This window comes from Petaurus breviceps, unplaced genomic scaffold, assembly GCF_028583685.1.
Source record: "Petaurus breviceps papuanus isolate PSGF00001 unplaced genomic scaffold, PetGlider_PUasm1.0 118, whole genome shotgun sequence".
Classification (NCBI taxonomy): domain Eukaryota; kingdom Metazoa; phylum Chordata; class Mammalia; order Diprotodontia; family Petauridae; genus Petaurus; species Petaurus breviceps.
Window position 1 is genome coordinate 25180928 of NW_027185616.1, and position 26270 is coordinate 25207197.

General features: G+C 37.0%; 2 protein-coding genes across 6 annotated transcripts in view; one reads left to right on the forward strand and one right to left on the reverse strand.

Moving 5' to 3' along the window:
* Positions 1-26270, forward strand: part of DCP2 (decapping mRNA 2) — a 407293-nt gene that overhangs the window by 121799 nt on the left and 259224 nt on the right. The gene's annotated exons all lie outside the window — the stretch shown is intronic.
* Positions 1-26270, reverse strand: part of MCC (MCC regulator of WNT signaling pathway) — a 289950-nt gene that overhangs the window by 57173 nt on the left and 206507 nt on the right. For all 5 annotated transcript variants that reach the window (XM_069087177.1, XM_069087206.1, XM_069087190.1 and 2 more), the window contains exons 7-12: positions 16749-16895; positions 16050-16139; positions 14817-14965; positions 11736-11876; positions 8830-8930; positions 6316-6499 (exon numbers count right to left, since the gene is read on the reverse strand). In XM_069087177.1, the coding sequence (XP_068943278.1) occupies positions 6316-6499; positions 8830-8930; positions 11736-11876; positions 14817-14965; positions 16050-16139; positions 16749-16895 (812 nt within the window). The remainder of the gene's footprint in view (positions 1-6315; positions 6500-8829; positions 8931-11735; positions 11877-14816; positions 14966-16049; positions 16140-16748; positions 16896-26270) is intronic.

Sequence of the window (26270 nt, forward strand, 5' to 3'; positions counted from 1 at the left end):
GGAGTTCTTTCTCTACTAAAACAGAGCAGCTAATAAATTCCTGATTTAGTGATAATTTCATATTTTAAAAAGTTCAGGAACCAACAAAGTGAAAATCTATTTTGGATCTTATTCTTATTATTAGGGAGGAACAAGCTGTTAGAGTAGAAAGTGAGAACCCTGGAGAGAATTGACTGTTTACTCCAAGAGACTGATGAAGGAGAGGAAATTCTGGCCTAGTCTGACATGAACTTTATATTTTGGGAAAGCAGATTTCAAAAGGTTCAGACGGAAGGAAGGGAGAAAAATTTACTGACTAAAATTATATAGTGAAAGTCATAGGATTATAGAAGAAGTTAAGAATGCAAAGAGAATTTCTAAGAGTAAGATATAACAGACCGAATGGTGTAATGGCATAGTACTTTGCTTGTTTTAGCTTTTCAGCCTCATCTTTGATTGCATCAAGAGTCTTTGCTAGAAACAGTATACATTGTGTTGCCCTTAATAGGCCTAATGTAATCACATGGTGCCCATGGTAGGAAGAGCTTTCTGAAAGAATGGAACAGGAAGGGTAGAACACGAAGGAACAGAGAAAAACTCTGGGACACAGAACCCAACTGGGAACAGGCAGAACTGAGAGAGGAATGTTTGTGATGTCAGCACTCTGTAGCACTCTGTAGCACTCTGTTGTTCTGTCAGACAAAAGCCTTGTCTGTTGTTCTATCAGACAGAAGCACCCTATGGGTTGTTCTTAGATAGAAGCCCTGAAAGAGGACTTACTGTACTGTTGTCACAGAAGCCCTGAAAGAGGACTTTATTGTTGATTTGTGTTTGATTTCTCAGACAGAAGGTCTTGTAACAGAAACTGTGAAGGGCTTGGAGTGGAGCAGTCCCCATGAGCTAAGATAAAGAACAGGAGCAGAGAGCTGCCTAAATGCTCATCTAGGCAAGAGCTGGGAGTGGTCAGTCCATGGAAGAGGAGCCAAGGAGTTTGGAAGCCAGCCTCTAGTCAAGATGAAAGAACACTTTACTTGGGTACTCTTATTGACTGATGAGATTGTGACTTACTGTGACCTAGGGGTGGATGTTGTTCATACTTCTACCTCTTAAGGATGATTGATTTAAGGATGATTGGAAGCCAGCTGTGAGTCAAGGTGAAAGAGGACTTTACTTGGATACTGTGTACTGATCAAGGAGATTGTGACTTACTGAATGATATGATTTATTTAAGGCTATGTGGCCACCTTAGTAATAAGTTGTTATGCTACATTGCTGTGAATGTTGTGCTTTAGTTTCTTGATGTTCTGCTTTAGTTTATTGCTGAATAAATAGAGAGTTCACTATATTATTCAATTATATCCTTTAAGTTATTCACAGAAGCAGTCCTCAGGAGAGTTGCTTGGGATTGACTTTACAAATGAGACTACAGAGGAATTCACATAAATTTCAGTTAAATATGACACCTTTACAAAACCTGACCATGCCTCTGGGACATAGAGTCCACACACACACACAACCACCATCAACAACAAAAAAATAGAAAAGCAAAATCACTAAACTTATAATCTACTGTTCAAAATGTAATAAAACTACATTCAATAGATCTTGCTTTTTTGGATGGGAGAAGGCAAGGCAATTGGGGTTAAGTGACTTGCCCAAGGTCATACTGCTAGTAAGTGTGTCAAGCATCTGAGGCTGGATTTGAACTCAGATCCTCCTGACTCCAGGGCCAGTGTCACCTAGCTGCCCCAAACAGAAAGATATTAAAGAAAGAATTAAACAGTAACTGGTGACTAAATATAATTTAATCCTAAAATCTGTGTAGAACAAAGGACAAATTTTACTGAGATAACATATGAAAACCTATGGAATGCAGACAAAGTAGTTGTGAGGGATAGGTGTTATATCTCTCTAAACACTTTCAACAGTAAAAGTAAGAAACAAATCAATGAAGTAAGCATGCATTTAAAAACCAAGCTTTAACAACAGCAATACACACAAACCCAACTAAGTAACAAAGTAGAAATTAATGAAATGAAAGAGCAATAAAATTAAAAGCAAAAAAGCTGTTCTGAAAAACAAAACTAAAATCTAGTTAAAATATGATACAGATAGGTAACCAGATTTTTAAAAGGATGCAAAACCAAATTGTTCATATAGAAATAAAAAAGGAGCTACAACAATTAATCAAGAAAAAAGGATATTAGAAATTTTTGTCTAAATACATGTTAATAGCCCTGATAACTTGCACAGATAATCAGATTAACAAAAGAATTGGACTATTTATAGCATGATGCTAGAAAAAGAATTTGAGTGAACCATAAATGATCTTCCAAAGGAAAATAAACCTTCAGGACAAGATAAATTCACAAGATCAAATTCAATCAAATAATTAATTCCAATAGTTCATAAACTGTTTGCAACAATAAGAAAAGAAAGCACCCTTCCAATTTCTTTCCATGATGCAAATATGGTCTTGATACCTAAAAAAAAAAGAAGAGACTGTACAGAGACGAAACATTTTTTCATGTTTTCTTGTTTTAACCTCCCTGACAATGCTTTATTGGCAGGGTGGTTACCACAACATATTAGAAAGATTATATACCAGATTGAGTTTATACCAATGTAATGGTAATGGGAATTTGAAAATCTTCCCTGCCCCTTAATGACCCTAAGGAAATTTGAAGACCTTCTCTGCTTTGAAAATATACTCTGCCTCCTAATGGGCTGAAATGTAATCACATGAATCCTGCTGTGGGAGCAGTTTGCTGATGAGTGTAGTAGAGGCCACAGGAAGCTGGGAGTCAGAGCAGCTTGACACAGTTGGGAAGAGAGGACACATTCCAGGGAGACAGGCTTGTGAGTAAATATTGGTTTTGTGTTGGTTTGTGAGAAGGCTGAAGGATGCTGTGGCTCCCTGTGCTGTTATGACTTATTAGCTTCTTTGCTACTATGATGGAATAGACTTATTGGTTTTAGGGATTTAGGTTTCTGTTGTCTGAATAAATGTTTTGCTTCTGTCTTCTATATGGAAAGTCTGTTATACATATTGTGATCGAACACTATGAAGGTGTATTTATAGTGACCATTGGTGCTGTAAATATTGCACTGGTGCTACAATCAGGGATTCAGGGCTCATTCAACATAAGGACGATTGTAAGTATAACTTTAATAATGTAATTAATTTTAAAATGAATTTTTAAAATTAATTTAAAATTAAAATTTTTTAAATTAAATTTAAAATTTTAAAATTTCAATAGAGATTAAAAATATTTTGACAAGGGGCAGCTAGGTGGTGCAATGAGTAAGAGCACTGGCCCCGGACTTGGGAGGACCCAGGATCCGTTCTGGCCTGACATACTTAACACCCACACAAAAAAACTGGCGGTGTAACCTTGGGCAAGTTACTTAACCCCAACTGCTTTAAAAAATATATATATATTTTGACAAAATCCAATAACCACTTATATTAAAAACTCTATTATAAATTCTAGAAATAATTGTATCTTTCCTTAATAAAATAAATAGCATTTATCAAAAGCCAAGAGCAAACATAGGTAATGAAAAAAAGTGAGTGACCTTTCCCATAATATCAGAGGTAAAGCAAGGATTCCCATTATCACTAATATTATTTAGCACTGTGCTAGAAATGCAAACTATAAGCAATATAAAGAAATTTAGATAAATATAGGCAAAGGAAAATATAATTATCTCTGTTTAAAGATACATTGATTTAGAGAACCCTAGAGAGTCAAGTAAAAATCAACTGAAATAATTAACTTCAATAAAGTTGTAGGACACAAGATAAATCCACATAATTCATCAACATTCCTATGTATGGCCAACAAAGTTTGAAAAGATGAGCAAGAAAGAGAAATTCCCTCAAAAATAACTTGAGAAGCTAAGCAATTCTTGGGAGTCCATCTACGAAAATTTACCCAGGGCCTATATGAATCAAATTCTAAAATACTCTTTGCAGAAATATAGACAGGCCTAAATGATTTAAACAACATTATTTTCATTAAGTTGATCCAATATGATGAAAATGACAATGTAAATTAATAAATTAATTCATTTATTCAGTGCTAAAGCAATCAGACCCACAAAAAAATATTTTGTAAACTTAGAAAAAAAAATAATGAAATTCACATGTAGGAACACAACTCAAGACTCTCCAGGGTAAGAATTTTTTAAAATGGAAGGAAGGGTGTTTATTAGTATCAGATCTCAAACTATATTACAAAGCAATAGACAATAAAAATTACTTTGTACTGGGGGATGGAGGGAAGGAAGAAGGAAGAAAGGGAAGGAGACGGACACAGAGAATAAATGGAATAAAATAAATGGAATAAAACAAGCATTTCCAGAACATAATACAACAAAAAAGATGATTGCATATGAAACTGCAAAAGATGCCAGTTATGAGGGGAAAGTCTCGCTATTTGACAAAAACCCCTATAAAAATTAAGATCACCGTCTGGCAAAAATTAAGTTTAGAACAAAAATTAAATTTCAGTCATTTCACCACTCTAATCCCCTATCCCAAAAGACTCCTAACAACTCTAGATATGTCATATAAAATTTCATTTTAGTAATTTTCTTCTCTTGGTGGTAGGTAAGTCACTTTGCCACGCTGGGCTACAGTCTTCTCATCTATAAGACGAGAAGATTTGGAATAGAAAATATCAAAGATCCTTTCTAGTTTCAACAGTCTAGCAGTCCATGAGTTAGGCTTTCAGGATCAACAAACAAATAAAGTAATTACTATAATTATGAAAGCATTTGGGGATTTTGTTTTTGTTCATGCCACATAGCATTAAACTTGTTTAGTTCATTCAAGCTCCAGAGATGATTCTCTGAGCGCTAGTACAGGTCACCTGGTATAGAGCACATTTTGTGGCATTCTGAACCTTTCATAAATATATTAGAGAAAAAAATGTTTTCCTAAGATAGCAATGCAGCCAAACTTAAGACTCATACGTGTACCTTGAGAAAGGTTAAATTTGCATATACAACTAGGATTTTTAGAAATTTTTATCTTCTTTCTCATCTTTATCTCCTTTCCAAACAGATGGTGATAAAACTTTTTCTCCTCACATACCTCTAAATTTACTTCTGGGTGTAGATCTAAGACCGCTGAAGAGAATAACTCTACTGAATCACTTAAATAGAAGATTTATGGCACAAAGGAAATGCCAATCTTAACTGTCCCAATCACTGCTCTAACTAGATAAGCTGTCACTGAGAAAGTAGATACATACACCTAAGTCAAATGAATATACAAAGTGTAGATATAACACATCTGGACATACCATTCGGAAAAATACCTGCTTTTTGTATTGACGCCAAAATCTGAATAAAATTTCTTTCTGTACACGAGAGGAAGTCAATGCTGGAATAAGTTGAAGTAAGTAGGAGACATAGCTGTGGGTAACTGGCCAAGTAAATTTCGGGGAATTCTGCCTTCCTCTGGAATTTGAGGCAGGCACAAAGATGCACCAATCCATATGGCTGCACTTATGAGTGGCACATCTTGAAACCCTTAGCACTAACACAAATAGAACTTCCTACACCGCGATGTAAATTCAATCTATATTCTATAAGGCTTTAGGCACTTGATCTGCAAATGGAAAAAGAGAAGATGATTGAGAAAACATTTCCTCCATACTGGAATGACCAGAAAAAGTTTCTGCCATTATCAAACTTCTTTAACATATGACAAATATTTATCCTAAAGCCTCACAAACACGTGGTGCTATCCTCTGTTGATGATAAAAACAGCAAATACACAATTCTTTAGCATTTGATTCAACTGTATATTTGAACTTTTTAAAGGTTCAGGTATGAGGAAGAGATCTTGAAGTCCCTTTACTGTTGAGAAGAAGAGTCCCAGAGAGGTTAAGTGACTTGCTTAGTGTCACACAAGAAATAAGCATTAAAGGTGAGACTTAAGCAGGTTCTCTGACTAAAAAGCCAGCATTCTTCTACTGTACTATGACTTCATATTCTGAGCCTCAGTTTCTTCATCTGGAAAAGGAGAAGGTTTGATGACATGATCTCTAAAGAAATCCTTTACAGCTCGAAATTTTAATGATTCTTTTTTGAAAGTAGTATTGCCAAATTTTAAAAAAAGAATAGGTCATGCAAGCCTGATGATGGCGCTGAAAGCATACTCATACCTGTACACACACACACACACACACACACACACACACACACACACACACACACGCTTGCATGTCAGTCTGAATAAAAAGGTGGACTCAAACCTCAATAGTTTTATTAAGGCTGAAAGAAAATGCAGACAGGACAAGAAAGGAAACGTGTTCTGGTTACCTTGTATGGCTATTGGAAGAAAGGCTCTCCCAAGGCTGCACACTGCAGCCAGGGACAGCAAACGCTCCCCCACAGCTCCCATCCAGCTTCATCAGCAGGGCTTTGGCGGCATTCTCAGCTGTCTTCCGGCAATCATGAGCATGCTTGAGCATCTGGGTAACATTTTCATCTCTTGTCTGGTCCCCTAAGTTGTAAAGTAATCAGTGGAATAATTGACATAGCATAAGCCTGGGGAGGAACATAGGCAAGCAATATTCAATTATTCAATGGATGAGAAGCAGGGTGCTGTAGGGAAAAAGGCATTAGACTAAATGTCAGCACACCTGGGTTCTCATTCTGGCTCTCTCATTGTATAATCTTGTTTTTCGGTCTTGTAATCTTCTTTCTTGACCACAGTTTTCTCATCTATGCAATGAAATCCCTTTCACTTCTAACATCCAATTATTTAAGAATTATCCAGTTTAGGCTCAGGTTATCACTTTTTTTCATAGTACAATGAAAATACCTCTTCTTTATGAGGGCAGGAAAGAAAAACAAAGAGCAGAATAATGCAACTTTATTACTAGTTCACTTCCCTGCTAAAAGATTTATTAGGGAAATGGGAAGGAAATAGTGGCTAAAATAAAAGCACTGAATTATCTCTAGATTTCCTTTACCTGTGCTATAGCATCTCTATTATTAGTTTAGCTGATCTATAGTTAACCAAATGAGGTAATACATATAAAGAGATTTGCAAACATTAAAGCATTATATGACTCTAGCTACATTCTTAATAAAAATGGCAAATGAAGCATGAAATTAACCAAAAAAAACCCTCCGTGAAGTCTATGAGAAACAAAAAATTACACTGGGAAAGAATAGAATTCTACTGTTCTATGGCATTTCCTTCTCACTGACACAAATAAGAGGCAGCATGATGTAATACAGATAGCAAACTGGGTCTGAAAGTCTAGAAGATCTGGATTCGAGTACCCTTTCTAAAACATTATTGCTGTGAGATCACTGGAATAAACTTTGGGTACCTTGGGAATCTATTGTTTTTGTTGCTGTTGAGTCATTTTTCATTTCCCAATTCATTTCTCCTTCTACTAACTTCTTATTCTAATAACTCACTGGGGTATGGAGTTAAGTCTGAGTATTCAAAGGCTATGCCAGTAGAGTACAGAAGCTGGCAGGACATACCAAGATGGAAAGGTTTCAGATATGAGTCTAGTAAAGGACTGTGCCTGTGTACTATGGACTAAGCTTAAAGAGTTCACAGAGGAGTAGCAGCTCAGCTTGGCTCACCAGTTAATGATTTTTCTCCCTGCCAAAGAAACTCATGAAGACTATTAAAGGAGAGGGGGTTGCAATCTAGTTGGTTAGAAAAAGCACTGACACTGATAAAATCATGTATCCTTTAAGTATTAGAATTCCTTAAATTCAGCTCTGAAGAAATGGCATAACTAAGAAGGTTATCTTATAATACATGCCTGTTTCCCTATAAGTAAATATCAACTATTTTATTATTAATTTTAAACATTTACTTAAATGATCCCAGCTACTACACAACTAGCTATGTTGTGCTCATTTTCTGGGCTACAAGCTTACAAAACAATGTTCTTGAGATTTAAGATAAAGAGTTCTCTCTTATATAAACTAAAAATAAGCCAAATGATTTTTTCCCCATTAACTGATCATATTTGTTAACAGGTATGTTTTTTAAAATCTTGACTGCTGGCCAATACCATTTTTGGATCAGTTTCATATGAAAAATAAAGTTTTACAGATCAAATAAAAGATGCTGAAAAATGAGGTTTCTAATGGAATTGCTGGCACTGTCTCTGTTTTGGAGCTGGGGAAAGGTAATCATCTTAATTTTTGAAAAAGAGTGGGTAAAGAAGTTAAGAATGACCTGACAGAATTAAAGTGCTTGTAGAGAACACTATAGGATAAAGGGAGATTTGGACTATGTGGGGGGAAATAAGGAAATTCATACATAAACATACACATGATTCTACATATTTTTAAAGCGTAAGACATTGAAAGTTTTAAATTTTTTCTCACGGAACCTCTATTTACATTTCAAAGGAATCAGGGTTTTATAGAACAACAAGTGGGAAGGGTAAAGTAAAGAGAAGAAAAATCCACTCACACTAAAACTATAAAACCCTGATGATGGGAAGGAAAACTCAGAAAAAGTTCAGTCAACAGAGGAATAAGCTTGTTGAAGTCAATGTCACACAGTGAAGGGAGAGTGGGTTCCTGCATTGAAAGAAGAAAGTTGAACCATTTCTTTTGCTGTAACTGTTTTAATGTCTACCAATTCTATTAGCCCATGAAAATACCTTTGCAGGGAAGGATTGTTTTAACTTGTCTGTTTCTGTGTTTCAATTGCAATTCTTATTCCATAAATAAACAATTTACTCAGAAGAGAGAAAAAGGAAAAACATACTTTAACAGAGTATAGGTAAACACAACAGTCAATAAAGCAGAGAATGAGATTTGAGAGAAATACATTCATATGGCTCTTACCAACAGATCCCACACCCGCTGCTCGGAACTGTCCAAGGATAAGAGATTGTTCACTTTCTGCTAGTGCCAACAGGAGTTCATAGGCTTCTATACATTGCTCACTGTAAAACATAAAACTCAGAGTCCTCAACTAAGAAAAAACATACATAGTCAAAGTGATGAGAACACAGTGATCATAGTAGAATAGAAAAACCATTGCTTATTAGAGTCAGGAGTCCGGGCATCAGCACTAAATAAATCGGTAAAAACGGACAAGTCACTTCACCTTTCTAAGTTTTATTTTCCTCATCTGTAAAATAGGAGTTAATGCACCATTGTGATGCAGGTTGTCTGAAAAAGTGCTTTGCAGATAATAAGCATTACATAAATGTGAGTTATTATTTTTCATATATTGTTATCACTGTGAGAGATGAAGCTGGGGAAATTTTCTTCCATGACATGAGTTTTTAGTCTTTTTCTCTCGCTATTTTTTCTCTCTCTATCTTTCAACTACTCTGGCTCAACACAACTGAGCAAAAAGCCACACATAAATATTTACTGGGATCAACACTGACCATGCCATGTTCTTCTCCTTTATTTTAGGATTTAGAAAAAAAAAGACACAATAAAAAATAAGCTGGGAGGGATGAATCTGCCTTTCTTTTGAGGCTCATGTGAAATGGAAATGTAATAAACGCTAAAATAGAGGCCATTTTCCACTAAGGCATAGAGAAATTGCCTTTGGAAAGTGCCCTAATTTTTGGCTTCCTTTTATAGATGAAAGATGTCCCTCCTTCTGAATCTTGGTCACCAACAGAAAGGGTAAATGATAATCCTGACAGTCAGTAACACCCCCTCACCTAAATCATTCGCATTAAGCACATATGTGATGTGATAGAAAAAAATGTTACCACTTGCTTGAGTGCATACAAGATGCCTGAAATAGTCCTCTTGGTCTTTTAACCCCAATACTCTGTGACACATTCTCTAAGCCAAGCAGCATAAAAATGGCTTAACCATAAACCTATCTGGATGATAATAATAACTTATTTTACCTCCTTATTTCTTGAATGCTTACTCTTAAAAATGCTAGGTAAATATCGAGAGGAAGGGATAGCCCCTCCTCAAAAAGACACTTGCAGCTCCTCCACCGACCTTAACAATTTTCAAGAAAAAGGGCTGAAAACACAGTGATCCAAGATAATTCCAAAAGATTCATGATGGAAAATACTATCCACATCCAGAGAAAGAACTGATGAGTCTGCATGCAGATCAAAGCATACGATTTTCACTTTGGGGGGGGGGTTGTTTTTCATAGTTTTTCCCTTTTGTTCTGTTCTTTCATAACATGACTAATGTGGAAATATGTTTAACATGACTGCACATGTATAATGCATATCAGATTGTCATCTTGGGGAGGTGGGAGGAGAGGGAAAAAAATTGGAACTCAAAGAAAGTTTTATAAGAAATAAATGTTGAGGTCAGCTAGCTGGCACAGTGAATAGAGCACCAGCCCTGGAGTCAGAAGTGACCTGAGTTCAAATCTGGCCTCAGACACTTAACTAGCTCTGTGACCTTGGGCAAGTCACTCAACCCCAATTGTCCTGCCTTCCCCCCCTCCAAAAAGCAAAAGAAAAAAAAAAGGGAAAAAAGAGAGAAACATTGAAAGCTAACTTCACATGTAATTGGAAAAAATAAAATATTATTTACAAAATAAAAAATCTGTAACACAGATTTAAAAAGGGGGGGATGGTGCTGAGAGCCAACCACCATTTCACACACTATGATTTGGTTCACTTTGCTAATAGGGAAACCATATCCTTGGCTATTTCTAAAGAGATACTGGGCTGCTTGCTTCAAGGACCAAAGCAAAACAGATTACCTTTCCCCCCCCCCCCCGTTTTGGTGTGTTTTAGGAGGAAAGGGGAAGGGGGGAATTAACATTCCATATTATATGGATGTCAGATGTCATCACTGTCTCTGAGCCTTGGTAAAAAACTTCATTGATCAGTGGGTTACAGATAAAGCAAATCACTTTGACTTCCCGAAGGTGCCACAACTATTTTAAGAGCTAATCCAAGACTCCTCTCCTTTTAATGCTACAAAGAGATTTCAATACACTAAAAAAAGCCAAACACAAATTTTCCTGATCTTAAGATCCAGATCCTTATCTGCGCTAAACATTAGTCTTTATACTTACCCAGAAGGTATATACACCAAGATATGTTTTGAAATAAAAGGTAGTTTTCAAAGACAGGGTATTCCATATGTAGAAAAATATTTATAGCAGCTCTTTTTGTTGTGGCAAAGAACTGGAAATCAAGGGAATGCCCATCAATGGGGAATAGCTAAACAAATTGTGGTGTATGAATGTAATGCAACACTATTGGGCTATAAGAAATGAGGAGCAGACAGACTTCATAATAACCTGAAGAGACTTATATAAACTAATGCTGAGGGAGAGCAGAACCAAGACAACTTTGTACACAACTACAGACACATCTTGTGTGTGATGACTAACTTTGATAGACTGGGTGCCTCTCAGCAATGCAATAATCAATGCAGTAAGTCAACTCCAAAAGACTCATAATGGAAAGGGATATTCACATCCAGAGAAAGAACTAGAGTCTGAATGCAGATTGAAGCAAACTATTTCCTCCCTTTTTTTGTTTTGTTCCTTCTTTCTCATCGTTCATTCCATTGGTTATAATTCTTCTTTGCAACCTGACCAACGTTTAATCTGAAGGTGTTTGTAGGACCTATATTGGATTGCATGCTGCCATGGGGAGAAGGGAGAAGAGAGGGAAGGGGAGGAAATTTGGAATTCAAGGGATTGTGGAACTGAATGTTGTAAACTAAAAGTAAATGAATAAATTTTTTAAAAGACAGGGTGTTATTATTATTTTCACCACAATTACGTGACCTACCTATATTGCAATGCGAGTCTCAAAGCCGTGGCGTTGGACTCGTATTTCCCCACCAGCATGGTCATCCTCTCTGCATTGCTTTTGCATTCCTCCAGCGTTATGGTCAGCAGATCGTTCTGAGATTTCAGGTGTTCTATTCGACTGCAAAGAAACAGACTCATTTTCAAATTTCCTGTTGATGCTAATAAATATTCCAATTCTTTTTTTAAAAAGTGTGTTCATGTCAAGGACTTTAATTGTTCAGATGGAAGAAATATTTTAATATCTTTGGATATCTTAACAAATAAAACACATACAGATAATGAAGGAAACTGAACTCAAATTCTGCAGGAGTTCCTGATCATGTGGCTTCTGCTAAGGCAAATAGCACCTAGTATATATCATTAAATGAATCCCTAGAATAGTCTATAGATATTGATAGCTGTAGATATTAGTAGATAATCTATATATCCTTCACATAGAATATAAGTTTCTTGAAGGAAAGGATTTCTTATTCCCCTGAAAATTTATTTTTACTGATTGCATTAGTTTAGTATCCTACTTAATTTTAAGTTGCTGTTAAAGGGGGCGGCTAGGTGGTGCAGTGAATAGAGCACCAGCCGTGGAGTCAGGAGGAACTGAGTTCAAATGCAGCCTCAGACACTTAACACAAAAACTCACCGTGTCACCTTTGTCAAGTCACTTAACCCCAACTGCCCTCCAAAAAGCAAAAAAAAAAAAATAAAGTTGCTATTAATAGTTGGCATTTGCTCATCTTTCCAGTCTGTAAGCAATTTCTAGATAGGTATGTGTGTGCGTGTCAATCTAGATATCTCTAGATATCTTGACAGGTATAGCTACATAGCTCTAAAGATAAGGGTATAAATAGATATCTATAGATATAAATACCTATCCAGAAACTCTTTAAAGACTAAAAAGACCAGTAAATGCTGGCTATTAATAGCAAGTTTAAATTAAGTAGGACACTAGACTGGGATAATTGGTAAAAGTAAGTTTTCAGGGGAGCAGGCAGCTAGGTTAGGCCAGGCGTAGAGTGCACGAGATTGGGGCGATCTGTAACTACTCCGGAAAGGGAGGCTGGAGGCAGATTGTGAAGGATTTCCAATGCAAAATAGAAGGATTTTTTCTAAAGACAATGGGGAGTTAATGAAGTTTGTAAAGCAGAGGAGTGACATGGTTAGATTTACACTTAAGAACATTAATTTGGCAGCTGTGTGGGAGATGAATTGGTGAAAAGAGACTGGATGCAAGGAGGCCAATTGTAATAATCCAGGAGAGAGGTGAAGTGAGAACAGAGAGAAGTGGACAGATGTGAGACATGCTGCAGAAGGAAAATCAAACGCTCAGTATATGACGGATAATGAGTTCTGTTTCATGTATGTTGATTTTGAGGTGCCTATCCAGGTAGAGATGAAGCAGGAAAGTCAGGACTGAAGCTCAAGAAAGAGATAGAAGGAATGGACACACTGACTTGGGAGTGAATAGCAAGATGGGAGCTAATGAAAGTGTAGAGAGAAGAGACAGAACAGAGACCTTTTTTTGGTGTATAGATCCCCACATTGACAAGGGAGAAATCTATAAAGAAGATAGACTCATGGAGGAATTTGACAGATAGGAAGAGATCTAGGAGAGTATTGCTATAAAAATCCAGAGAGTAGCAAGTATTTAGGAAGAGAAGGTGGTGAACAATATCAAATACTGCAGGAAGGTCATGAAGAATGAGGACTGTGAAAAGGCCACTTAATTTAGCAAGTAATAGGCATTGGTGACCCTGGAGGGAATGTTTCAATGGAGCAATCAGGAAGACATCTGACTTTATTATATTATAAAAGACCTACTTGAATCAATGCTTTCAAAAACAATTTTGGACCAGTAATTCTTTGAGTATCAATAAGTGGACCTAGGGACCACAGCTCTGTAATAAAATCACCATTAGTTCTGTTCCTCTAACCTTGATTCAACAAGAAAATGACCAGTCTCTTAGTTTTTAAGAAACACATCAAAAAGCTTCAAAACAAAGATGGGTAACATGATTATTCAGTTAACTTTTGACAAAGATTAAACAGTAAATATATAAGGTAACATTTCTTCCTAGTTAGTTTACCAACTTACACAATTTTACCACAGGTACCCATTACAAGTTGTAGGTCAAGGCAGCGATTATGCTTGAAGGCACAATATTCCATTCTGCCATTTGGAGAATTATGCCAAAACCAAAGGATCATTAATGACTTGACTTTGGGTCTTCCATTTATTTGCTCTTTGCAAATTTCTATGCCCAAAGAATTACCATTTACAACATGATGTCACCAATTTTGAAGTTAGCAAGAATAAGAAAACTTTGAGTGTCTTCTAAAAGCTGGCCCATAACTCCTGCCCTGCCTGTTTCATATAGATGACAACCAGTACAGTAGTGGGCTTGTGGAATACTTCTATTTAGAAACAAAGCAACAGTCTTAGATCAGGCTTATTCAGACAAGCATTAAGCAGGCCTCACTGCCAAAATTCTGCCTGGTTAATAAAGGGAACTTTCAGATTTAATCCCATTAACTCCTTTCTAATTGATTAGAGAGTCAATACAAGTATAACTATAACTTTTCAAGTATGACTTGAAAAGGTGTCTTCTCACCATGACTTTTCCTCTGACCTCAAAACAGTTCTACAGCAGTTTCTATACTAATGATCAATGTGGACAAAACTTGTTCCAGCATTTCTCAAGACTTTTTCATGCAGTTACAAAAGAAACATAGGCAAGATCCTTCACACCAATTCAAATTTATGATTGAGATGAGAAAATACCACTGAGCCTCTGCACTGTGACAAACCTATGTATGAATCAATAAATCATATATCAGCAGGAAAATCAATCTGGACATTATTTGAAAACTAAGATTTCTTCTATGATGATGGCTGTCTCAAGAAAGGGACTGCAGTAACCGAGTACACAACTCCATGTGATAGATAGTGAGAACAAGAGCTAAGAGGGGGGTGTGAAAAGGAGAGAGCAGAGTGTGAGGGACAGAATGGGAAGGGGGAGACAATTGTATGTTTGTATCTTCAGGTGTCTTTTTTCAAACTTACCTGTTCAATCTCTCTGTCTCAACTTCAAATTCTCGAATTTTACTTTCTGAGATGGCAGATCCATGTGAATAGAGGGTCTGGAAAATCTCCTGGATATTGGAACAGTCTTGCAGGGAATGGGCCAGGTGCTCTGCCACACTGCCAGATACCTGTAGTAGGTATTAGCAAATCCAATTTGATAAGGGTGTAGGCTGGTAATGCAGTGGGTTGGACATTTGTGGAAGTGACAAATTATCATAAGCTAATATTCTTGGAGAACTGGGTACCACCTAAGGGATAGGCAATTACTTTAGCCATGTTTTAAGGTTTGCATAATTTCACTATAGTCCCAAAAGTTAGTTTAAAAATGACATCAATAGTTACATCGAAATATTCCATGTTTGGGATCAATGGTGTCTGGTAGGAAACATAAACAGATCTAAACCTTCCTTTGTAAGCCCTAGAATAGCACAGACTTGCTGACCCAAGGTACTTTCTTTTCTTTTTTGTTTTTCTTTGCAATTGAGAGCCCTGAAATTTCAGCCTAGTTAAAGGAGTTTCTATAATTTGCACACCCAGTTGACTGAGTTTTCACAGCTCAGTGAAATTTTGCCAAAAGGCAAAATTCTACATGAGAATTACACGATCACTCTTAGCACACTGAAGCATCAGACATCATCTCAGCCTACGCTGAACCCTTCTCACCATGCAATCCATCAGGAACACTAGACATGGTCCTTTCCCATCTTCTGTCACTTATCTACTCTGCTCCAAATAAGAACTTTATTGGTTCCACTGATGTCCATTCTACTACTTAAGTACAAAATTTCAACCTTTCGTAACGCTGAGCTAATCCTCCAGAAGCAACATTCATCCTTGCTAGAGAATTTATTCCCTTTTAAGAGTGAGGTACGTACTTTGTGGGCTTGATAGCAACAATGTGTTTTCCATTAAATCTAGATAACAGAAAAAAACTTCAGTTTTTCTTCTGTACCCAGAGATCAGACCTAGATAATTTCTTCCTCAATAGTTTCGTAAAGGAAAAAAAAAATCACTTGCTCTTGCAAAAAGTATCGACCCTATTGAAATCAATGTTGGTTCTGATTTTGGGGAACAAAAAAATAATTTAGTATTACAGTAAATTGGTTTGTTGGATCAAAAACTTGAATGTCCATTAAATAAGCTCTAAACTTTTTTTTTTATTTCTAAATAGAACTTTAAGTATTTTCTGATGCATTACTTAAGAACACTCACCCCTATACTGCTGATTTCTGATCCTAGGATGGGCCGATCAGATGAGGAAGACTCTGACCTTGTCTTTGACAGCTTCACTCTCTCTGCAATCTAAAGAAAATCACAAGTCATTTAGATTGTGTGTGTATATACAGCTACTATTCCAACCATTTTGACTTAAAATACTTCAGTCATAACTCCCTCAGGTTTCTTCTTCAGGCCTTACACAGAACTTTGTTTCAAAACACACTGATGTACTTATGTAATATTATGCATTACAGCTAAATGCACACATTTTCCTGCTGCTAGCCTGCTGGGCCTCATTGCCAGCAAAGGACTTGAATACTAGCCAAATCCCTTTTCCATTGTCAAACTCCATCTAGTTTATAAAGAGAAATCTTTTAATCATCCTGAAGCATTGCAAGGCTTTACAGAATGTTGCTGTCTTCATCATGAGTAACCATACTGGGAAGTCCTTACCACACTGGGAAGTTGGTTAATGTGAGCTGGTATTTATGCTCCAATTGAAAGAGAATTAAAATTATGAGTGGGTTCTCTCTCCCTGTAGCTCAAATGTAGAAGTTCTAAGTAACAGAAAAACTCTTTTGGGATACAAGGAAGTTTTTCTAGCTAATCACATACTTACACAATAGCTGTGTGCAATAGTAATTATTGCTCCCAGATAAGCAGAGATATTATTGCCAACTCAAAATAGTTCACCTTGGCAATGGGGATGTCATTGCTGCTACTGCTGGTGCTCAGCTCTCCAGTGCTGGGGTTAATTGGTCGGTTAGTAGAGGTGAGACGACCTGGGCTAGAGGGCCCTGCTGCCTGGACACTCTGTAACCGTGTCTGCAGTTCTCGAACCTGGAACAATAATATCTTTAGATACAAATGACACAGTCTTTAGCAAACTGAATTTTAATTTTGATTTGGTGATCTCGATGGGATAGCTCTCATTCCTGTTAAAGACTGATGGCCATTGATTGAGCTTGGAAACTTAAACTGGATTAAGAATCACAAAAAATTACAGTCCCAGGCAGGCCTTAGGTCAATCCTCACTGATTTGCAAATTATTTGGAACAAATGATTTCTTCTACACTCCCTCATTTTATGGATAAGTTTATCCCATTCATATTCACAGTTTTGATCATTTATTCTGTATTTTACTCCATCCTATCTTTATATATCTTCTTTTTTGTCCCCTAATCATCTTTTTACAAACAAAATGGTGAGAGGAATATGTTCAACACTAATGATCTATAACTGATACAATGCTTTTCATCCTTTGCCCAGTACCCAAAAAGAGAGGAAATTTTTCTTAACTTTTCTTTCCTTTTATCCTTCCCTTCACAATCTACCCTCTAAAATTGAAATCTATGACTAATCCCTCACTAAATCTATCCTCTTTCTTAATCCCTACCTCCTTTCTCTCTGTTCCAACCTAATTTCCTATTGAGTTTCTACATCAAACTCTCTGTGTGCATATATGTGAAATATGTGTGTACATTCAACTCTTCTTTGGCCACTCAAGATGAAAGTGAGGTTCCTGTGTAACCTATTCCCTCATTCCTTCTTCTCGAATATCTCACTTTTCTAAGATAATAAGGTTCCCACATCTCCTTTCCCTTTCTTCCCCAGTGTGTTTGTTTATGGCTCCTTTTTCTTTCTTTTCCTAAGACCTTTAAAACATACCAAAACCACTGTCAGGCCCCTCTGTATTATTTATTTATTTATGTGCCATTTGATGACATTAGTCTTCTGAAGGGATACTTGTTTCTTCTCTCCCTGTTAGAAAGATATGTCATCATTGTATAAACTCTTGCAATTGTTCAAACGTATTTACTTTCTTAAGCTTTTCTCGTTACCTGTGTTTGTACTTCCAAATATCTACTTAGCACTGTTCTTTGCATCAGTATGTTCAAGTCTTCTATGTCATTAAAATCCAGTTTCCTCCTGTAGGATTATACTCTATTTTTCCAGGTAAGTAATTATCAGTTGTAAATCTTTTATCCTTTCCCTTCGGAAATGGTATATTTCAAGCTCTCCTCTTGGGAGCTATTAAGTCTTGTTTGATCTGGACTATGGCTCCTTAACACTTAAAACTTCTTCTTTCTAGTTGTTTGCGGTATTTTACGTTACCTAGAAGCTCTGGATTTTAATGATGATATTCCTGGGAGGTTTTGTTTTGTGGTCTTATTCGGAAAGTGATCAGTTGTTTCTTTCTCTTTTCATTTTATCTTTAACCTTTAGTTATAATAGATCTGGACAGTTTTCATCATTATTTCTTAGAATATCATATGTAGGTTTTCAATTTCATGGTTTTCACATAACCTTGCAATTCCTAAATTATCTCTCCTTGAAATGTTTTCCAGTTGATTTGATGGGAGATATTTTACTATTTCTTGTATTTTTCGAGGCTTTTGATTTTGTTTTAGTATATCTTCTTGTCTCATAAAGTAATTTACTTCCATTTAGTCTAGTCTAATTTTCAGAGAGTCTGTCACATGGGTAAGATTTTGCATCTCATGTATAAGACCATTTACTTTCCCTCAAATTATTTCCTTTAGAACTCATTTCATTTCTCATTCTTTCATGTACATATAATATTTTTAAATTCTTTTCATCTTTCCCAGGAAAAGTATAGAGCTTGCAGTCAAGTGTTTTTGTTTGAAGCTTTACCTATAGATATTGTGAAGTTATTCTCTTCTTCTGGGTTTATACCTTGAGTATCCTTTGTTCCATAATTTTTCTTTATCCTCAACATTTTCTTTGCTTTACTCATTTTGCCAGTCTTACTTCTTAAATTATACCAAGCTCTGCGCATTTTTGAAAGGAATAGTGGGGTCCTGGTATAGTCGTGATCAGTTTTGTTTGGTATCTTACCACTGATTTCTTTGGGTACTAAGTGATTTTTTTCTTCAAGGACTTCAAGGGTGTCTCATGCCAGTGAATTATGTTGGTACCAGACTTGATCATTGCACTCCCATTACAAACCCTGTAGACTCTTGACCGTCGGTCTGGGGTCAGAGTGGCATAGCTGCAGGCTCCAGGTATCCCCATGGCTGTTTTTCTGCCCTTGGAACCCAGGTATAGGCTCCAGGTTTCCCTGCCCCACCTACCTTTATCCATTTGAAAACTTTCTTATTTTGTGCTCTGAAAACTTCTGGCTGTATCACTATGCTCCTCAGGTAGAAAAATATGCTTACTGTAGTGTCTTCTTGGATTTATCAATAATTCCTTATTCTGGTGCTGTTTTCCACTTTTGCTGGGGTAGCTATGTAGAGAAAGTAGGGTTGTTTGGCTCCTGTTTATTCTGTCATCTTGAGGAGGGCACCTATATATTTTTTCTTAACACGGTTATTGGTATATCATTTGAATGCTGTCTCTATTTACTCTGGTTATTTCAGTGACTTCCAAAGCAAGATGATGTGAACTATGTGAGTTAAATAATTAAATTATCATTACTAGCATGATCACATGTAGAACATTAACAATATATACTAGGCCACAGCAACTCAGAGTAACAACGAGACTAAAAAGGAACTTAGAAATAAACCTCCGCCCCTACAAATGAAGCAGCAGCCTAGTGTAACTGAGATCGGACCAAAGTTCCATTGTTTCAAAAACAGAAGCAAGAATAAGCTAAAGTCTGAACCAGTAACAATTAGCCAGCCCCCTTCAGGATACAGAATAGAGGCTATCTCATACATCTCTCTGAAATGCTTACTATACAAAACACCTTCAATATCTCCATCTTACTAAAAAAAGAACCAAAAATAATTGAAATTTCAATAATTCATTAACACATTAGAAATTAAAATGAAAAAAATCCTTTCAGAGTAGTCACATCTAGCAATGAGATAGCTATAAAATGCTTTCAGTTCTGCTGGGCCTTCCAATGAGCTTGTATTTGCAGAAATCTCCATCATTTAAGTAATACGCCAGATGCACAGAGAGCTGACCACAAAATAGTTTGAAGATTAGAAAAATTTATGGTTTCCAAGGTCAGATGGTAATGGTGGTAAGAGATTACATGGTTTGCCCTGTAATAACACCCAACAGGCAAAGACTCAGAGAGGTCTGCTTAGATAGATCAATTATGTTACATGGCAAATGAATGAATGGAATTAATTTTTTTCCACAAAAGTTATCTCCTGGCACCACAAAGAAATATACAGCTTGAACAGAAATACTTCTCCCTATGTCAGATTGGTCATTTTAGTTTTTTTGTGCTGTGAATAATTAATTAAATAACTGACAATTTTACAGCCTTTTGCTAAAGCCTAGTATCTAAATCACATTTACTAACTTTCATTCCCAGAATCCCAAACATCCTCCTATCTTGTTGATTTTTAAACAAAATATTCAGTTGTACTGTGCAAACTGGATTCTACTCTCTATATGCTTTGGGCCCAGGGAATATTTTAAAAAACAAAATAATCAATATTTTGTTTCTTTTGGTCTGTGCTTTATTACTGAAAAATGAATAAAAATCTCTACAATGAATCCAGGAGAAAGGAAATGAATAAAGCCTTTAGGCAAGATTATAATATAGATAAGTTAAAAAATAGAATAGCTTCCATCTTGGAGGGAATCATGAAGAGTCTTAAAGGAGTAACACACAGAAAAAGCTTCAACCTAGTTTACACATTTCAATTGGATATGTTGTTGGGGGAAAAAAAGTCTGAATGAAAACAATTTCAAAATACAAATGAATAATCACACCCTCAGGTCTCAAATTAGAAGACTGTAAAAATCAAGTGTTTGCAGAACATTTAAAAGATCAAAAATATTTTGTACATATTATAATTACTCTAAAAAGAAAATATGACTGGTTCAGTCTATGATCTGTAACAACACTAATTAATATGAAAATTCTGGCAATTAGTTCTCCAGATTTATAAAATTTTACTGTGTAAGGTCAGATAAGGTGAATTCTGCACTGGAAAAAGTGAGTTAACAGCCTGAGAAAGCTTAGTTTAGATATAATGCCCAAAAGTTGTTTCAGTGTGATAGGATGTCAGTTAAACCAATTTTGTAAGAATATTTTAGGAATCCGAAAATGAGAGAAGCCAATGCTTATTTGTTCCACTTAGATAAATAGGTATTTATTTGGCTGGCAAATATTGTGAAGTCACATTTGCTATGTGCCTAAAGAAAGTCCCATTATATTTCCAATAGTACTTTCCTATACTAAGAGGAATTAAAAATGACTAATTATATTCTAAGAGTGGGGAAGAAGGAAGAGATAAGGAATAAATCATAATTCTCAAGATAATTAACGAATGAAAGGAAAGCAAATTACTTCCTTTTCCATCTCTTTAAAGAAACAGGTCTGATCTCTATAGGGCTTTCCTCCCTTTCCTTTGTCTTCCCAGAACTTAGCACAATGTCAGTCACATAGCTGGACTTGAATAAATGCTAGCCATCTGACTGCTTCATTTTGCTCTGTGGTTTAATGAGTATTGGTCCTGGTTTTAAATATGAACATTGAATAAAAATAATATTCGGCACCTCCTCATTTTATCTATTGATCTGATATACCAGATACTATTTTTAATAGCATAAAAATGAAGATGATGCTTAAAATATCTTTCCTAGAGCTCATTTGTTTCAACAGAAACTCTCTGTAAAGAAGTGAAGAAAGTATAGCTCAGAGGATTATCTAGCCAGAAGTCATGTTTAAAATTCTCAAACAGAACCCGGTGGAGATGATGGGTTTAAGCCAACAATTTTCCAGCATGGCTGAAGAATGCAGACGTTTCTTTCCTCAGAGAGAGGACAATTTTACCATGACTTTGTATTTTCTTAGAATCCTAAGAAGGTAGAGATGGAAGCAAAAACAATCCATCCTGATCAAGATTGTTGTATAAATATTGTTTGTTTATTTTGGGAGCTGTGGGAAAGAAAACGAAAAACAAAATATAGAACACTGGGAAATGATCCAAAATAAGAAAAAGAAGATAATAGGACTCATGATAGATGTGTGTTAAATGTGAAGAATCATAGTATAATATCATGGCTGATGAACAAGGCCCTTTCCCAATTCCATACTCTCTTCTTCAAGGGTATGGACAGAAAGATAAATGAACCTGTTTCCATTAAGTCACCATCATAATTCCACTTAGTAGTTCTGAAAGTAGATCTCTTAAATCTATTCTACGTTCTTCTATAATGAACCAGTAAGGACCTGGCCCAGACCAGGAAATCTTTTCACTGTAATGGTGTGAGTGATTTGGAGCCATAGATATTCCCTTCTGGGTTGGTGCCTACCTTGGATACTGAGACATTAGCATTTTTATACGAATGTTCTATAGATTTCCCTTTTCTTCTCTATTTCTATTGCCACCATTGTAGAACAGATCCCCATCATCTCTCACCCAGATTCTAGAAATAGGACTCTAATCAGCCTGCTTGCCTTTTATCTTTCCTCTCTCCAGTACATAGTTCACAGAATTCCTAAATGAATCTTCCTTACAAATACGTCTGATATCACTGATTTTGCTCAAAAATCTTCAGTGGCTCTACTGCCTCTAGGATGAAAGGCAAGCTTCTTGCCCTGTCATTTAAGGCTCTCCGAGAGGCAATCAAGGGTGCTGGATTGAGTCCTAGGACATGGGTTTGAATCCTGGGCAAATCACTGTTGCTTATTTTCCTCATCTGTAAAATAAAGGGGTTAAGTCAGATAATTTCATATTATTTTCCAGCTATAAGTCTAAGTCTTACTTTTCTAGCTTTATTGAACATTATTTTTCTTATGTTATGCATTCTAGACCAACTAGACTAACTGCTCCTCCTCAATCGCCTTCTTTTCTACCTTTTTACCAACGTCTGGTCCCTTGGTGACAACTCTACCCTCAGGCTGACTCAATTACTGTGACTAACTGCCTGCTTCTTAGGCACACTGCTACTCACTCATTCTCCCTTTCCTTCCTTTTAATCCCTCAGACTCCTCACCTTTCCCAGGTCCCTTTTGTCTTCTACTAGCATGTAATCTACTTGAAAGAGAGACCACCTTATTTTCTAATGTTTGCATCCCCAGTGCTGAGCATAGGTCTGAGACATAAGAAGTGTTTAAAAAAATGCTAGCAAGTCATCCCTTTCCTGAAAGAATCAGATTAGTTTCTTGGGGATGATTTTTGCTTGTTTGAAGGTTTATATACAGATGTCTCTTATGTGTCCATACTCCTTTGTTCTAGGTCATCCTACGATGGCCACCATCATGAGCCTCATTGGTTTTTTATCACTAAAATAGGGGTGTCTAGAACCACACTTAAAATGTATTACTATGGTGTGTAAATGTTCTTTTTTTTTTTTTCTTTTAAGCATACCTAGACCACATGGCTTATTGTAAGAGTCCCATAGATAAGGTGTGGCTAGAAATAATCAACCACAAGTATTAAATCCATTTTGGGAGCCCAACATGTATTTGGGTCATATCTCCTCTCTTTTGAAATTGAACCTAACTGTCCTAATGTTGGATGAGAATCTGGAATGCCAAACTTGAACTCAATGTGGGAGGAATGTATATGGGAAATTTGGGCCCTTTGATACAGGGACTCAGAAGAAATGTGGCTGAGAGCTCCAGGCCTATGGTATAGGTACCCCGGAGAAATTGTGTTGTATCCTAAGTGGAAAGGGACACCCAGTGAGTCAAGATGTCAGAGCAGAAGCAGGACCTCCCCGCTGCTCCGGCTTCCACCTTCCCCAATCCATGTAAAAAGGGAACTCTGAGCAAACTTTGGAGCTGCAGAACCCACAAAATAACACAGAGAAGCTAACCTCTGGCTCAGGACAGCCCAGCAGGCTGGCAGGAATTGGCCAACTCAGCGCTCTGGGAGCCAAGCCCAGCCCCACACCTAGGCTTTAGCCCCAGGGTGGGCCTGACCAGCCACCAGCAGGAGGGACCCTAAATCAGCAGCAGGTGTGGCCGTTTCCAGGTTTGTCAAGACATAGATGCGAAGGACAAAGTGAGAGGTCAGTGCAGTCTGGACTTTGGCACCCAGTAAGTGAGAATGCATGGTTTTTGCCTCCAGGGCAAGAAGCCACTGAGAGGCCAGCACAACCAGCCAGCCCCATGTGGCTGCTTCAGCTTCTGGCCTGCACACTGTAGGGGGACCAAGCACCAGTCTGAGGGGTAATCACTCTTGCTTTAGCCTCCTTGGATCGAGATTGCAGTCTACAGTGAAGGTCCTGGGGTGTGTGTCCAGCTTGCCAGAGCGTGTGGAGACCTCAGAGAGGGCACCCATCTAATACCTCCGGCAGCTGAGAAAACCCCAGCGTTTGGGACTAAAGCTCTCCTGTCTGGTGGCAGAGTCCTACTGTGGCAAAAAGCCCAGGGGTCAAATGACGGAGGGGCGACAAGAACAGGCAAAGGAAACAAAGCAGACAGAAGATTCCAACATTACACTCCTATTTGGGGGACAAAAAGGAGCAAAGCATGGAACAGGAGGAAGACAGGGAAGTCAGAACTCCTGCACCAAAACCTTCTAAGGAAAATTAGGAGCTGGTTACAGGCCATAGAGGACCTTAAGAAGCAGATAAGAGAAGTGGAGGAAAAATTGGGAAGAGAAATGAGAACAATGCAAGAAAATTACAAAATGAGAGTCAACAGCCTGACTGAGGCTAACAGCCTGACTAAGTCAACACCTTAAAAAACAGACTAATTCAAATGGCAAAAGAGGCTCAAAAAGGCAATGAGGAGAAGAATGCCTTAAAAAGCTGAATTTGCCAGATGGAAAAAGAATCTCAAAAGCTCACTGAGGAGAATCATTGCTTCAGAATTAGATTGGAACAAATGGAAGCTAATGACTTTATGAGAAACCAAGATGCTATTAAACAGATCCAAACAAATGAAAGAATAGAAGGCAATGTAAAATATCTCATGGGAAAAACCACTGACCTGGAAAATAGATATAGGAGAGATAATTTAAAAATTATTGGACTGCCTGAAAGCCATGATTAAAGTAAGAACCTAGAAATCATCCTCCAGGAAGTTCTCAAAGAAAACTGCCCTGATGTTTTAGAACCAGAGGGCAAAACAGAGGTTGAAAGAATCCACCGATCACCTCCTGAAAAAGATCCCAAAAAGAAAAGTCCTAGGAATATTATAGCCAGGTTCCAGAATTCCCAGATTAAGAAGAGAATATTACAAGTGGCCAGGAAGAAACAATTTGAATATTGTGGAAACACAATCAGGATAACCCAGGATGTGGCAGCTTCTACACTGAAGGATTGAAGGGCTTGGAATATGATATTCCAGAGGCAAAAGAGCTGGGATTAAAACCAAGAGTCACCTACCCAGCAAAACTGAGTATCATGTTTCAGGGGAAAATATGGTCATTCAGTGGAATAGAGGACTTTCAAGCATTCTTGATGAAAACACCAGAGCTGAATAGAAAATTTGACATTCAGATACAAGAAGCAAGAGAAGCATGAGAAGGTAAACAGGGAAAATAGATCATAAGGAACTTATCAAAGTTGAACTATTTACATTCCTACATGGAAAAATGATAATTGTAACTATGAAACTTTTCTCACTAGTTGAAGGGAATATATATATATGAGGGTATATGGGCATAGGAATACAGATGTGAATGTGTGTATATATTTTACAGGTATACATAGATAGAGGGCACAGGACCAATTTAACAGGAAGGGATGATACTTAAAAGGTGAAATTAAGAGGTGAGAAAGGAATATAATGAGAGAAGATGGGGAGAGACAGAATGGGGTAAACTATCTCATATAGAAGAGGCAAGGGAAAATGGTTACAATGCAGGGGAAGAACAGGAAGGCAAAAGGGAATGGGTCAACCTTATTCCCATTGAATTTGGTTTGAGGAGGGAATGAAATACAGACTAAATAGGGTATCTCACCCTCCAGGAGAGTAGTGGGGGGAGGATGAGAGGGGGGATGATGGAAGGGAGGGCAGGTTGGGGGGGAGGGAAGTTGGGAGCACCCACTTTTGAAAAGGTATGGATCAAAGTAGAGAATAGAACAAGTGGGAGGTGGGATAGGAGGGAGGGAAATATAGTCAGTCCTTTACAATATATCTACTATGTTATTGTTTTGCATTAGCCACACATGTACAACCTATACTGAACTGCTTATCTTTCCAGTAATGGTGGGTGACAAGGGAGGAAGGGAATGAATCTTTAATTCAAAGTTTTAAAATCAAATACTCAAATATATACATATATATTATTATTAATACTATTTTACATGTATTTGGGAAAT